Source organism: Cyrtonyx montezumae, unplaced genomic scaffold (genome assembly GCF_038088225.1).
Source record: "Cyrtonyx montezumae isolate F1298 unplaced genomic scaffold, pur_monq_1.0 scaffold_2, whole genome shotgun sequence".
In the NCBI taxonomy this organism is placed as follows: Eukaryota; Metazoa; Chordata; class Aves; order Galliformes; family Odontophoridae; genus Cyrtonyx; species Cyrtonyx montezumae.
In genome coordinates, this window is record NW_027071936.1 from 29,669,527 (window position 1) to 29,683,595 (window position 14,069).

At 37.7% G+C, this 14,069-nt stretch overlaps 2 protein-coding genes across 2 annotated transcripts; both read left to right on the plus strand.

The window, feature by feature from the left end:
* Window positions 1-52: 52 nt before the first annotated feature.
* On the plus strand, window positions 53-2,822 carry LOC136048450 (interleukin-8-like). The gene is made up of 4 exons (XM_065736102.1): window positions 53-170; window positions 619-754; window positions 1,533-1,616; window positions 2,211-2,822. Exons 1-4 carry the CDS (start codon window positions 107-109, stop codon window positions 2,239-2,241), a joined length of 315 nt encoding a protein of 104 aa, XP_065592174.1. The 5' UTR covers window positions 53-106; the 3' UTR covers window positions 2,242-2,822.
* An 8,142-nt stretch (window positions 2,823-10,964) lies between these two features.
* LOC136048451 (interleukin-8) lies at window positions 10,965-13,863 on the plus strand. Its single transcript, XM_065736103.1, has 4 exons — window positions 10,965-11,128; window positions 11,910-12,045; window positions 12,597-12,680; window positions 13,217-13,863. Exons 1-4 carry the CDS (start codon window positions 11,068-11,070, stop codon window positions 13,245-13,247), a joined length of 312 nt encoding a protein of 103 aa, XP_065592175.1. The 5' UTR covers window positions 10,965-11,067; the 3' UTR covers window positions 13,248-13,863.
* The last annotated feature ends 206 nt before the right edge of the window (window positions 13,864-14,069 follow it).

Below are 14,069 nucleotides of genomic sequence, written 5' to 3' on the forward strand. Positions count from 1 at the left end.
AAGGCAGATACCAGAGCACAGCCACGACCACCCTCAAGGCTGCAGGAGCAAACCCCTCACCACAGAACCATACTCAGGTGATACACAGAAGAAAAACTCTTGAAAGATGATGGGCAAGGCTGTAGCTGCTGTCATGGCTCTTCTTCTGATCTCAACGGCTGGAACAAAAGGTAAAGAAATCCTTCCTAAAATCCTTATAACTGATTGCCAATGTGAATGCTTATGAGGGGAGATATTACGCTATCTTTTAGTGCAGCAAATAACTCTATGTGGGGCTAGATTTTTCCCTGATGGAAAGAGCAAATCCATGTAAATCCATCTCATGTAGCCATGTACAAAGTTTAGCCTAATAAAAGCTGAGTGTTAAAACTGCTGATACTCAGTCATTATCATTTTGCATTTCCCTATACCACTTGCTGCAGTAAGAACAGTTTTTGTATAGTGACAGCTATTGGGCAGCCCAAAAGAATGGCTGAAGGCACATTTTTCAAGTCATCTGACTCCTAAAAAGAAAAATCATTTCTAATGCTTTAAGAAAAAACAAGATGTGTTTTCTGTGCAAATAGTGAAACAGTCTATACATTACCTGCTTTTATTTTTTCTCTCCTTGTTTTACAGGTATGGCTCAGGTGCGTTCAGGGATTGAACTTCGATGCCAGTGCATAGACACTCATTCCAAGTTCATCCATCCCAAGTTCATTCAAAATGTGAACCTCACCCCTAGCGGACCTCACTGCAAGAACGTGGAAGTCATGTAAGCACTTTTGCAAAATCTTCACTGTTACTTAACAAAAGGGAAACAGGTTTTGCATTAGGGATGATGTAAGTGTTCTCTAAGAGACGTGGCAAGATAGCAGGCCTGGCTAATCAGAATCCAGGACAGCAACACTTGATGCCCTTACAAATGACATAATGTGTGTCATATGTTGCATCATTTCTGCAAATCTGTACTTAAATACCACATGGAATATTTCAGCATAAACCTGCACTCATCAAACAAGCCAATTTCTAAAATTCTGAATTCCTCTGGCATAAGAGAATTAAAGCCACTGAGCTGTACTGAGCAATTTATCAATACATGCATTTTATGATCACACTTCTACTGAAGTCAATGGGAAAACAACCATTAGCATAGAGCTCACATAGTTCAGTCACAATTCCAGAAATCTTACTGTTGCAGCATTTCTATGGAGTAGCAAATACAGTTTCTGAATCAAGATGGAAACATTCAGCTCCTCAGTTAAACACCATCACAAATACGAACAAAGCTGTCTAAAAAAAACCAAAGCAATTTTCAAAACAGTGAGTTCTGAAGATAATTTAATCCATCCACACATACAGCAATATGTGAACCATAGAAAAAAAAGAAAAGTATGAGGCTACAGCCTCAACTGATAACAGCTTAAATTAAGGGAGAACATATCGGTGTGTATCTAGAGAACCGTGATGTTGCAACAAAAAAGGGGAAATTACCTAAGTAGGAAAAATTCACTAAATAGACCTTTTGCCTTCCTTATTTTTCTCCAATGTAGAGCTACTCTAAAAGATGGCAGAGAAGTGTGTCTGGATCCCACTGCTCCCTGGGTGAAGCTGATCATCAAGGCAATTTTGGACAAGTGAGTCTTTTCTTCTCACTGGGCACAAATTATTGAAGAGAAGTATTCAGAATAATCTAGCAAACAGCCACTGCATACATTGTTCAACAATTCTGTCTCATCAGGAAGTTGCTACCAGGAAGTTTACTAACCGGAGCAAATACTGTGATTGCTTTGAGCTTTACTAATAGCATTAGGTTCAGCCCCTTAGTGTGCCACACATCCCATGCAAATGCTAGCTACAGCTCTCATAAGGCACGAGAATATTGAAAACCTCAGCTCAAGTGCTCAGTCCTCCGGTATGTCAGGTATCAAGTGATTGTTTTTTTCCTTGCAATGGTAGAAAGCAACAATAACTTTTTCAAAAAGAATACCATTTAGGTGAGTGGGTGAAAATCTGACCCAAGATGTGTTAAATGAAAGATCAAACTACTGAGGTCCACTGAGTTACTAAATACCTGTGAAAAGGTAACTGCATACTAATGCATGCCTTATCATTTTTATGTAGCAGCTTTTACAAGGCACTTGGACACAGCACAAATCCTTTCACACAATTCCAGCAAGTGATACTTGTTCCATTAGTTTTAATCTTTTTCTTTTCCATTTTCATTATAGGGCAGGCACCACGACTGAGACTGTGTCTTAAAGCAAAGAACAAAAACATCCTACCTCCTCCAGGAAGTCCGAAGTGCGAGACATCACCATTCAGCTACCGGCAGCTCATTCTCTCCTGCCTCCTGCATTCACACTTCCATGATAGTCTAGAGAATGTCCTCCCTCTTTTTGTAGCTTATAGACAACTACAGTTTATGTCTTTTAAAGAGGTGTTATGCAGGAAAAAAACAACACTGAAACCAGAAAAAGTAGGGGAAAAAAAAAAAGGCTTGTAAAAGGAGATGAAGATAATTCTGGAATCATTTTTGCTAGCCACAGCAGGATCAGTGTGGTGCGTTCTCTGCAGGTCTTTCTTTAAATGACATCTTCCCTTTTTGATAATAGTTTAGAAATTGCCTAACAGCTCCTTTCTCTAGGAATGTGCTGATAGGCAGCACCAGCTGTAGCTAGGTCACTGCTTCTCACAGTGGGCTACACCAGAAAATGAGGGCTTTCAGAGTCAGTAATCCAGAAGTCTGAGGCATCAGTTTTGGAGCTATAATTTTCAAGGTATTATGTACTGTGAATTATTGTTGTGAAGCTATAAACATACTTTTTAATGGTATTTTTGACTATGAAAACTGCACTTTATTCATTTGATTTCTGTTAGATATTTATTGTATCTTTCATATTAATTAATTTATACTTCACTGTAAGAATGCAGATGGTATTCATGCTTTTATTATTTATTTATTTATGAAAAATTGAAGGTTTTATGCTTTATTTATTTATTTATGGGAAAACAATGACGTTTTCATGCTTTCATTACTTATTTATTTATGAAAAACATTGAAGTTTAGGTACCTAATAAATGCTTGTTTAAATGTCTTTATTTCAGTATCATGTGTTATTAATTTCCTTATTGACATAGGAGGATATGTTAACTTTCCTTCTGTATCACATAAAGGCATCTCACAAGGTCAAGTGGTGGCTGACTCGGGACAGATAAGTACATCAGAGAATTCTTGTCTGCACTACATGCAGATGATTTCAGCAGGAAAAAAAATACAAAAGTGGTCAACTTTCTTCCTCCTTTGTTGCTAAACTTAATTTTTTCAGAGACCTGGGTGATAAAACCCACAGGCAGAAAGTAACGAACAAACAATGATGAGTCACAGAAATCCCAGTCACAGTAGCAGTGTAAAACAGTATGTCAGCTGTGGATCTGGCACAAAACCAGGTTTCTCATTAACTTACTGTAATCAGGCGTACCTGATAAACTGTAATGGAGTCAGCGAGCACCTTCTGAAATCCACAGAAAAGGGAGGATTATACCAGAAGAAATCATAAGGAATGAGCTTTGATTGTAAGGCTACTGCCTCCCTGTGACACAGTGATTTACACTGAAAAGGCGAGAATACCAGAAGCAAACACTTCAGAAAATCATACAGTTGAGCAACTGTTTAGATATCTGTTTTTCTTTGACCTTTTCCAAAAAAGGAGCCACTCTATACTCTGCACAAACAATGTATGTTTGCTCATGGTGCAAGAAGATAAAAAGGCAGTTTTTATTACCGTTTAAGCAAGTTCTTACGCAAGATGACAACTATCCCTTCCATGCTTTGCCTCCATTCAGATCTCTGCCCCTGTCCCAGTGCATTACAGACTGCTAGACTTCAACTTCAAGATGTAAAGAGGACAGAATTTTGCATGGGACCAGCTTTTGAGGACCAGAAACTTCTGGTTTCTGGATGATTTTTTACAAGCTGGCTTACCTCAGTAACTTAATGTGAGGCAAGCAAGAAAAAGTGAGGAAGAAAAACTTCAAACACGTTGCCATGAAAGTACGTGTATATCTTCAGGGTTTAGGACCAGTTTTACTGGAAACATTGGTAAAGCATTACGTGCACGGCCTTTGTCATGTGTAAAATTCCAGCCAAGTTACTGTCAGCTGAATAATGGCCAAAGAATGTATCTTCTTAATGCTCCTGTCCAAAATTTCAGCTTCACATTCAAATTACTCCTAGGACTTCACGTAGAGCATCAGTACAGACTGAACCATATCCCTTCTTTCTCCAAAGGTGAGAAGTGATTGAGAGGCTGGATAGAAATGATAAAACAGAAATGTAATTCTGTTCAGTATGCAATTACAAGAGGCCTCTCTTGAGAATGCAATAACAGTTCTTACTGGAAACGCAGTTCCAATTCTCAGATCCCCATCACAAACCAAGACAAGCACCATACCTCTTCTGACTTGATGATTACCTTTGTCAAACCTGGGCTGGACACGTGTGTTGTTCCTGCTTTGCCAATATTAACTCTGAAGACATGAAAGGACTAATTCTCCTAGCAAAATATTTTTATGTTGAGACACTTAAAAATTCCACCTGTGTTGTCCTGCTCCCTGACAACAAAAAGGTAGACACTATGTATGTCCACAACAAACAATAATTTCCCCTCTACACCGTATCAAGACTCTAATTTAGCAGAGCCCTTTTCAAAACCAGTTCCTTTACTAATTTTAGAAAACTACCAAAATTACTTCATATGGATGCTGGCTTTTATCAGATCACCTTTTGGTTCAGTTTCTTCTTTGAGATCACCTTTTTCTCTCCACAAAAATAAGAATATCTAAATTTCCCAGTGAGCAAAAAAATACATACTTAATGCTCAAGAGATATTCTACTTAAGACTTTTATTCATCTTTTATTTAAAACACCTATGATTATTTTAGCTGCAGGATGTTAGAAAGAAAAACAAATTTGCTCTGTGCTAATCTGAACCAGATGTTATTCTGACATTGTTAGATACACCCTCCTTTCATAGACAGAACAAATTAAATATTCAGAATAGCTTAAGTGACTTAGCTGACAATCCCTCTGTCATTTTAACCTTATCTTTTTCTGCTCAACGAGTAGAAAAGCTTTTTTGTACAGAACTAGGTATCTAAATCCCTTCAGCCAAACTGAAAATGATAGCCAAAATCCTTTCACAGAACAACAGAAACAAATTACCTGAATAAGACACTATCAAAATATAGATCACAATCATAACTATCAAAAGACAGTCCACAACATTGTCAAAGTAACTCTGTTGGGCACAAGTTTTTGTGCAAGGCATTTAAACTCAATGAAGAAAGCTTGACAGAAATTCAAGATTTAGAGAAGGGCAAAAGCCATTTTATTTTAGGTTGGCCAAAGGGGGTGCTGGTAATGCTATGCTGACTTGCAAGAGCAATGCTGCTAGTTAAAACTGTGAATGTTGATTTTTTTGCAAGAGATGTGAATCTTCAATTCATTATCCTTCAGAATTAAAAAGTTTTTTAAAAGTCTGTTAGAAGCTGTGTCAGTTTCTAGGAGGGAAATGTACCTCTGCCAGTAAGTTAAAATATTTACATGCCATGTTTTATGCATCTCCTACCCTAAATTTTAAGAAATGTTTGCGCAAGAACAAGATTTTTTCTTTTCTTAATGTGTCCATGTATCTCTTCGTTTCTGAACAACTTTCTCCTATTTGTGCTTTTGTTCTTGGTTGGCAGGTTAATGACAGTACTTCCTTGATGTTAGACTTACAGAGTGTGTAGAAGAGAATTACCAGTAAATAGAAGATCACAGCAGAAAGTAATAAAGAACATGTGGACATAATAATATTAACCTAATTCGTTCAAGTGATGAAATTTTGGTTCAAGAAGTCTTTCATGCACTACAAGTTCTTGTAAGGTGACAAGTAGCCTATGGATTGGAAAATCCCACAGTTCTAGTCAAATTGCCTTTTCAAAAGAGTTTCACAGCTCTCAGCAAACATTAGAGATGAGACACTGGGGTTAAGAGGTCTTTGATTTAGACAACTAACAGATGAATATGTGGAAAAGAAGGAAAGAATTAAAAAAAGTAAGCTTTTTGTGGAAAAAGGAAGTCACCCAGGGATTCCCATACCAGTTTGTGTGCAGTCCTGTTTGGTTTGGCACATCCACTATTGATCTGGGAAGCTAATTAGCTAGGAGATAAGGTATTCTGATGACAGTAATTGAAGGGTAGGAAAGATTAAGATCAACCTCGATGAACTGCTGAAGGACCTTAGGATACTCAGAGTAGGCAGTAAAATGCCAGATGAAGGGCAGTGCAGGAAATAGCAAAAGCAGTTAAAAAAAGAGAAATTCCCAAACTCCTATAAAAACGAGGCATTCAAGTCTGGTCACTAGGATATGGTTACAGAATTATGTGAAGTTGTATGATAGAAGTGGCAGGATGAGGTTCAGCAGTGAACAGCATTTCAGAAAAAGAAATCCAATACACACAAATACAATGTTAGGAGTTTTCTTTCAAAAGCAAGACACCCATGGGTGAACATAGTAGAAGTGAGTTCATACCCATCTCTCCAAGAAAGACCCATCCTTGAGAAAGAGGGAGAGATACTTAATAACAGCTGTTCCTGACAGTCATAATAATGGGTAGTACAAAGACAAAAGCTGGCTTAATTTTCTATGTGTGCCAAGTAAATAAATTTTTGGAAGTATATCTTTAAAACTGATCTTTTAACAAAATATTTAAATAACTGAGAGATACCATTCACTAAAATGGGGAATATTAGTCAGAAAGTGACTAAAGGAGATGAAGTGTGTTTAGAAGTGGCTTCAGCTGAAAGATATTTGACAGGGCATGCAACACAGCTGCAAGCAATGGATAGGTGTGAATTCATTACTAGATCCAGAAAATTGGTAGCTAAACTATGCTCTGCGAGGTGCTTCATTGTGTCTCATCAGCAGTTCTAAGCCACCCACTGTCAGCCTCAGGGTTAGCCTAATGACAGTCAACTAATGGTTTTCAGAAAGAAGCAGCTGAAATTAGTAATACTAAATTACTAAACTGCCTGTGTTATTTCTGAAGTGGTACGTATTGTGCTCTAGTTTCCACTTACTGATAAGACACTGACAGACACAGCAAGATGAAGGATGAAGAGCTCCACTGGCTGAAGCATGACAAAGCACAGCAATCTCTCTGTGTGTTGCCCGAGGAGGGGCTTAGGCTGAAACAATCTGTGCTACTTGGAAGTATTCAAGCTGACATTACAAAGCTTTGTTGGCTGTAGTTTAGGCAGAAAGAAGAATAACAGCATGACATTTTAAGAATCAGAAATTAATGCGTGATGTATATTGCCTGCTGTTCACTTCTAATTTAATCAGAAGCTCCCAGGACAAACTTCTGCAAACTTCTTGTCCATTTCCTCCCATCACATCCTCATCTTACTTCTATAGTCTGCTTGGCAGTAACAAAATGCTTCTTGCCAGTCATGATAGGAAAATGTGACTAAAGGAATAAAAGCAGCCTTCATCTAGCAGATAAAACCCTAGTTGCTGGTCCCTGAACACTCTCTAGTAGGATTTAGAATCTCCATTGTTAATATCAGGTAGATCAAATATATATATTTAAAGTTATTCTACATTAATATTATAATGCATGCTATTGTATAATTTATTTCTAGATTCATAACATTGCCAATGACTTCATATTTTGTTTAGCCTACAACAGTCTTTTAAATGAATACTACAATGAAGAACTGACTGTTTTCAAGCAAAGCTGAAACTATTATAAATATATATATAAATATAAATGTATATACTTGTACCACTTTATTTACAAATTAAAAGGTAAATCAATTTAAAAAAAAAGCTCTCCTGCTATCTTGTGATTCTAGAGGGATTCAGAAAAGTCCAACAGTTGTGGTTATCAGTCTACAGGTACATAACCATCTATATTTAGTGTGAAAAAAGTGAAAAAAGTCCCACAAGTTGCCCTAAGCTTTTTCCCTTTCCTTGTTATGACTTCCTCAATACACTAAGTAAAAAACAGATGTTCAGGAGACAGTCTGCTCTCTATGTATCTGCTTCCAGCGGGTTGCCTCACAGCAAACTTCCACAAGAGTTTGCACAACACTGTACACAGTTTTTGAGCAGAAGTGACCATTCGCAATGCACCACAGGTCAAGTGGAATTGCTGGTGAACTTCAAGCCCTTTTCAGGGAAATGAAGGTGACTTCAGAAGACTGGTAGTGTAGACTGGCACAGAGGGCAAACCATGAATAAGCTTAACTCATTTTACAGTGAAGCTATGGCTCCTGTGCCTCTGGGGAAGGTCTTGCATTGCAACTTTCCAAGGAAGAGAATTGAATTTGTCTAAAAAAGATGTATTCTTAATTTTACCAGAGAAAAGAACTTCATCAGCCCAGAGGTTAGAGCATCTACCTTGAACTGAGGCAGCCAGGTACAGTAAGTTACAGGAGCCCAGCTCTCCCTCATCCCTCACGATGGTCTTTTTTGGTCACCAGAGTACTCAGGAATCCCTACCACATGACCACATCCCTTCTGTTTGCTTGTCCTTTGCTTGGAATCCAAAGATTCCAAGTGATGCCAGCCAAGACCCTAAAAAATAACTTTTGACTTCTGTGTTCATTGCACAACACTTTGAGTCATGTAAAAAAAAAAAATAGTTTTTGACATCCTGCAGCACGGAGAACACATCCCATACGCTGCCTTAAAGACAAGCAAAGGAAGTATTTCCTTCCCTTTTCAGCAGTCTTTCAGTAATTGGCTTATTGCCCAAATTCTTTCTTCTCATAGTGGCATGTTTTTTAACACGGTTAACTATGGAAGGTCTCTGCTCACAGCAGTATCAGCTCAGTCAGTGACATTATCCTTCAAAAGGTACAGCAATTCCATTTGCATAAGTCATCTATGATGGTTGCTGGGAAAACACACCCAGCCAAAATCAAATAAAGGATTTGGAGTTCCCACATGGAGGCAGGGACTGGGATCAAATACTGGGCAAAGTGTTGAAGGAATACAGGGAGAACTTGGGTGAAGCACAGCACTCCCAGGGACACAGGTTAGGAGTGCCAGGAATTTGGCTTGATTTCACATCTCAACCTTTCTATGCCACAACATTTCTATTATGTATCCTCACGTAATTTTTATGAAACTGTGTCATACTGGAAAAAAAGTTTAGTGAGAAGAGACGCTTTAGCTCTTAGAAAACATAGTGGGCTTTTATTTCATTACAAACATCCTGCTCCTTTAGACTGATACTTACTCTTAGCCCCAGGGCAGGGTTAATCATATAGGTGGAGCAGGCTCTTGGCTCCGTTTTTGTCCTGGGGATTTTTTGCGGTTCTGTTACTGCCACACTCAGGAAATAGCTTACTCTAGCACTAAGGAGGGCAAAAAGTCAGTGGCTGTAATTGGTAATCCATGGGGGATTTTTTCCCCTTGAATGAATGGCACTTCAGTGCACACCAGAATTACATAAAGCTGCAAATAATTACAAAGAAATTAGCACCACGAATTAAGTTTTAATTACTCTCTGTGTGCGTGCATACATATGTAGAGGCAGAGATAAAGAAAAAGATCCCTAAAGAAAAGAATCATCCAAATTTTGTTCAGAATAAGCTCATTCGAAGTTTGACATAAACAATAAAACAAACATACAGTATCTGGTATAATTCCCTCCTTTTTCATGCCTTCAGAAAACTAGATGTATTTTTTCAGGAAAGCTTTGTAAGACATACAGCTAAGGAGAAGCACCGTTTTCAGCCAGAAGTAGTATCTTTTGTTGAATCAGTAAGTGGCTGAATAGTTAAACTTGGCTATTTTGTTTCCTGGGTCAGCTGAGATAGTGACGGGAAACAGATGGATTTTCCTTTTATCAAGTGAGTTTGTAGCCAATAGTAAACAGTAAAATATAAGAAATTATAAACTATTAAACATGCTAAAGACGAGTTGTTAACTCTTCAGAGCTGAGAAGTGTCTCTGTAAATCCACACACCACAAAACATGAAACTTTGAGGATGTAGATGACAAACAGCAGAAGTCATCATGGTCAAAAGGACAAAATTTTTACAGCATCAGAGAATGACTTCATCTTATCACACACACTCCAAATGGGTAAAAATGTAAGTCTTCCTTTATATGACAGATCAGCATTTGAATCCAAGCTTTCCCTTGAAATATCTCTGTTGCACAGTGTTATTTCTATCAGCCACAACAAACAAATATTCAGTATTCACACAACACAGTTCTTTAACAAGCATGTCTACAGTAGTACCATAACATTTACTATTATTTCCCTGTATGAGACCTAGGATTACTGTAACTGAAAGAGAAATTAGTTACTAACAATACTGACATTTATAAAGCAAACAACAGCAGATGTATTCAGCAAGTCTTGCTATTGTATTTGCATACAAAGCTTCCTCAATCACTAGCATGTGTGACAAGAAAAATGCAGGAATGGTTTTCAAGGTTTTTTAGAATCAAATATCCATCAGAACACTTTGAATACTGCACCTTCAGTTCCTTTACTGAACAGAATGAGCTGAAGATGTATTTATTTTGTACAATACCACTTCAATAGAAAAGAAGAAAATACCAAAAAATTAAAATCAGTAAGACAAAACCAGTTATTGCCATGAAGAAACAAAACATGCCATAATAGAATTATGACATAAATGAACTGAAGTTATCATACAGGTATATTGTGAAATAAGCATATACATTACAGAAAAAGCAAAATTTACAAAAGCCTACAGAAGAAACTAAAATGCAACGGCATTATTTGCATACTTTAATAAATTAATATATTGCATTATTTGCAGCAGAATAATTCATCGTCAGCTAGACTATTTCACAACAGTCATGTGACTCATTTTTACTGCATCTGGGAAATTCCTCTAACGCAATCTACATGCTAGCAGAGCCCTGCACTTGGGCACAAAACTGTATAAAAGCACGATGGGTCTCCCTGTTCAGACATCAGCAGTTCTCTGACAGGAGAGGTCACAGCTCCACAAAACTTCAGCTCAGAAGACAAGCCAAACACTCCTAACCATGAACGGCAAGCTTGGAGTTGTCCTGGCTCTCCTCCTGGTTTCAGCAGCTCTGTCACAAGGTAAGTAAATCCCTCCCAAGATCCACAGAACTCCAGCACTATCTTGGCACTTGCTGAGATGTGTGTCCTCAGAGAGATAGCTTTCTGCCTGTTTCTGCATGTTCATTTCTTTTGAAACGTTTTCAACAGTTATACTTCAGCCAGAAATTACTATTGTAGCTCTTGTACTCAAGAGTTACTGACATCTTGTGTGAAATATTTTAAGGATTCTAATGAAATTCATTTTGATTCTGTATTTCATTTAAAGTGTAATTTGGCTAGAGACAGGATCTTCTTAAAGTGTCTGAATGTTACTGTACCTTTCCACAAAGAGCAGTATTTTCCTACTCAGTATTTCATATTTGTTACTTAATAATCTTACTGTTTCAGGCAAGCAATATGCAGCTGTAAATGGAGAACAAACAATATAAACATAGCAAAGTCAGGCCTCAAATTAGGGAAAAATAACAGACCTCTCTCTTCGTTACACATGCCAGTCTATCAATCCAGATACTAAAAGTTGCAATTAATTGTACAGTATTGACAGTCAGTACAAGTGAACATGAAATATGTGGTTTTACTTGAAAAAGACATGTTAATATAATTTTTAATGTATGTGGGCTCTTCTGAAAAAAATAAGCAACAGATTGTGATTGTCAGTATTGTGATCAATATTGTGAGGACTTAAGCAGCCTGAACAAATGTAGGACTTCAGCAAGTTAAAACAGAGCAGCCATGCTCACTGGCTGATACAGCAATGCTAACTGCCCCTCAAAGTGCAATCTTCCTTTTGTGCTCACAGGAAGGACCCTGGTAAAGATGGGGAACGAGCTGCGGTGCCAGTGCATAAGCACCCATTCTAAGTTCATCCACCCTAAATCCATTCAAGATGTGAAGCTGACACCAAGCGGCCCCCACTGCAAGAACGTTGAAATCATGTAAGTAAATCATCTGCAAGGGCAACGTACATTTTGCTGTGGCTGTGGGCTTCTCACATAGTCTCTCTGAGCTTGTATATGCCTGAAGTGATCATCAAGAACCAGACGACCTTTAAGGTCCATTCCAATCCAAGCCATTCTATGATTTATCTTTCATGAGATCTATTGAATATTCGTTCTATGGTGCTAGAACATGAGTTACCAAGGCTAGTCAGTTCTTAATGCATGAAGTAATAATTTAGTTTAAATCTCTCAGGCAGATTTAGAGAAACACTGAAATTACTCTGGTCTAGAATAGCACAGAGGTGGGAGTAAAATGCTCTAATCCATATGGTACTAAAATTTCTTTTGTCATTAGATGTTTCACACTCATTTGAGAATCCTTATTGTTGTAAACAAATTGTTAACAAATGCCCATATTTTTTGAGGAAAATTTTGAGGAATGTGTGACTGTTGTGAGCGTAGGCATACAAGCTCTAAACATGCAGTACTACATTCTGTGCATAAAACAAATCAGTGTACTAGTTTCCTAACTTCTTTCTTTTTTGCAGAGCTACTCTGAAGGATGGAAGAGAGGTGTGCTTGGACCCCACTGCTCCCTGGGTACAGCTGATCGTAAAGGCACTTATGGCCAAGTAAGTCCCATTCACTCTCAGATTGGAAAGTTAAGTTCTAAACCTCCCAGAAAAGCCAACTTCTGGGGTTTCATAGTGTACGTTTCCATTTTCTCTTACTCAGAGGTAAAGAAAGGGGAAACTTGTTGCTAAATTATAGAACTGGGCTCTTGTGAGGGCTCTTCTGCAGTGCACTTGTTCAATGACTGTACCACAACTAAACCTTTGAGTACCAGCAATTCCATGTGGAGGAAAAGGAACACTTCATGAAAAATGGGGATTTAAAAAAAAATATCTTCCCCTTACTTTCAGTATCCTACATGAATAATTCCAAATAATTTCCAAGTTAATGAATTCTTTGGTAAGAGTGAATGCAGAAACTCATAGTGCAGAAGTTTCCTAACTGGGCACCAGATTTGCAAACACTGGCATTCCAGTAACAATAGATACAGTTGGAAACAGATCATTTACATTTAACTATTTATGCAATGTTAATCCACAACAATTGTTCTCTGAACCACCTTCTAAATCACCCTTTTTTTCTCACCTCTTAACAGGGCTCAGCTCAATTCTGATGCACCACTGTGAGAAAATTCCAGCCAGGAAAAAACCTCAAAACTGCTCATGATTTCCACTGGGAGAAATATTTGGAGCAAGCACTTCACAGCGTTCTATCTTCCACCTTCTGTATTGGTGTCTCATGTTTATTGTAGATCCGTGTATCTATTTATTTATTTATTTATCTGCGTCTGTTTAAGGAAGTCTTTCATAATGGTCAGTGCTGTGTGACTCGCTGTCCAGTGAAACTGAAGACACTAAATAGGAAAAGTGGCTTGCTAGGGGAAATGAAGATCTCTTGGAAGCCACTTTAGTCAGACACAGTCAGTTAAGTGCAATGCACTTACAGCACAGCTTGTTTGTACTAAGCCCTATTGTTTTGCTATTATAGCAGCAAACTGATAATTCCTCCTGCTCCCCTGGAGTGCTGTAGTATGTTGTGTCAACAACAGTTTCCTAGCCACAGTCAGCTAGTGCCAACTGCAGACTGTGATTTAAAACTTCAGAAATCTATCCTGCAGGATCTGTAAGACTGTGGGTTTGGTATTTATTGTGATTTTCATGGTATTTATATATTTATTTATTTACTAGTTTCTATACAAGATGGAAAGAGATGATAACCAGTAATTTCTACTGGATTTTCCATTCCTAACATTCATACACTCATTACTCTGTATAAGGACTTGGTTCTATATCTAATTTGTGAGTTATTCAGCTAATGGAAAAAAAAATTGCAGCATGCATACTCAGAATTTGCTTGTGATAATGTAATTATCTCTTGCAATATATTAATAAATATTTTCTTTTAAAAAGATCAACTTTCATTCCCTTTATTTAAGAATATTTTACTTC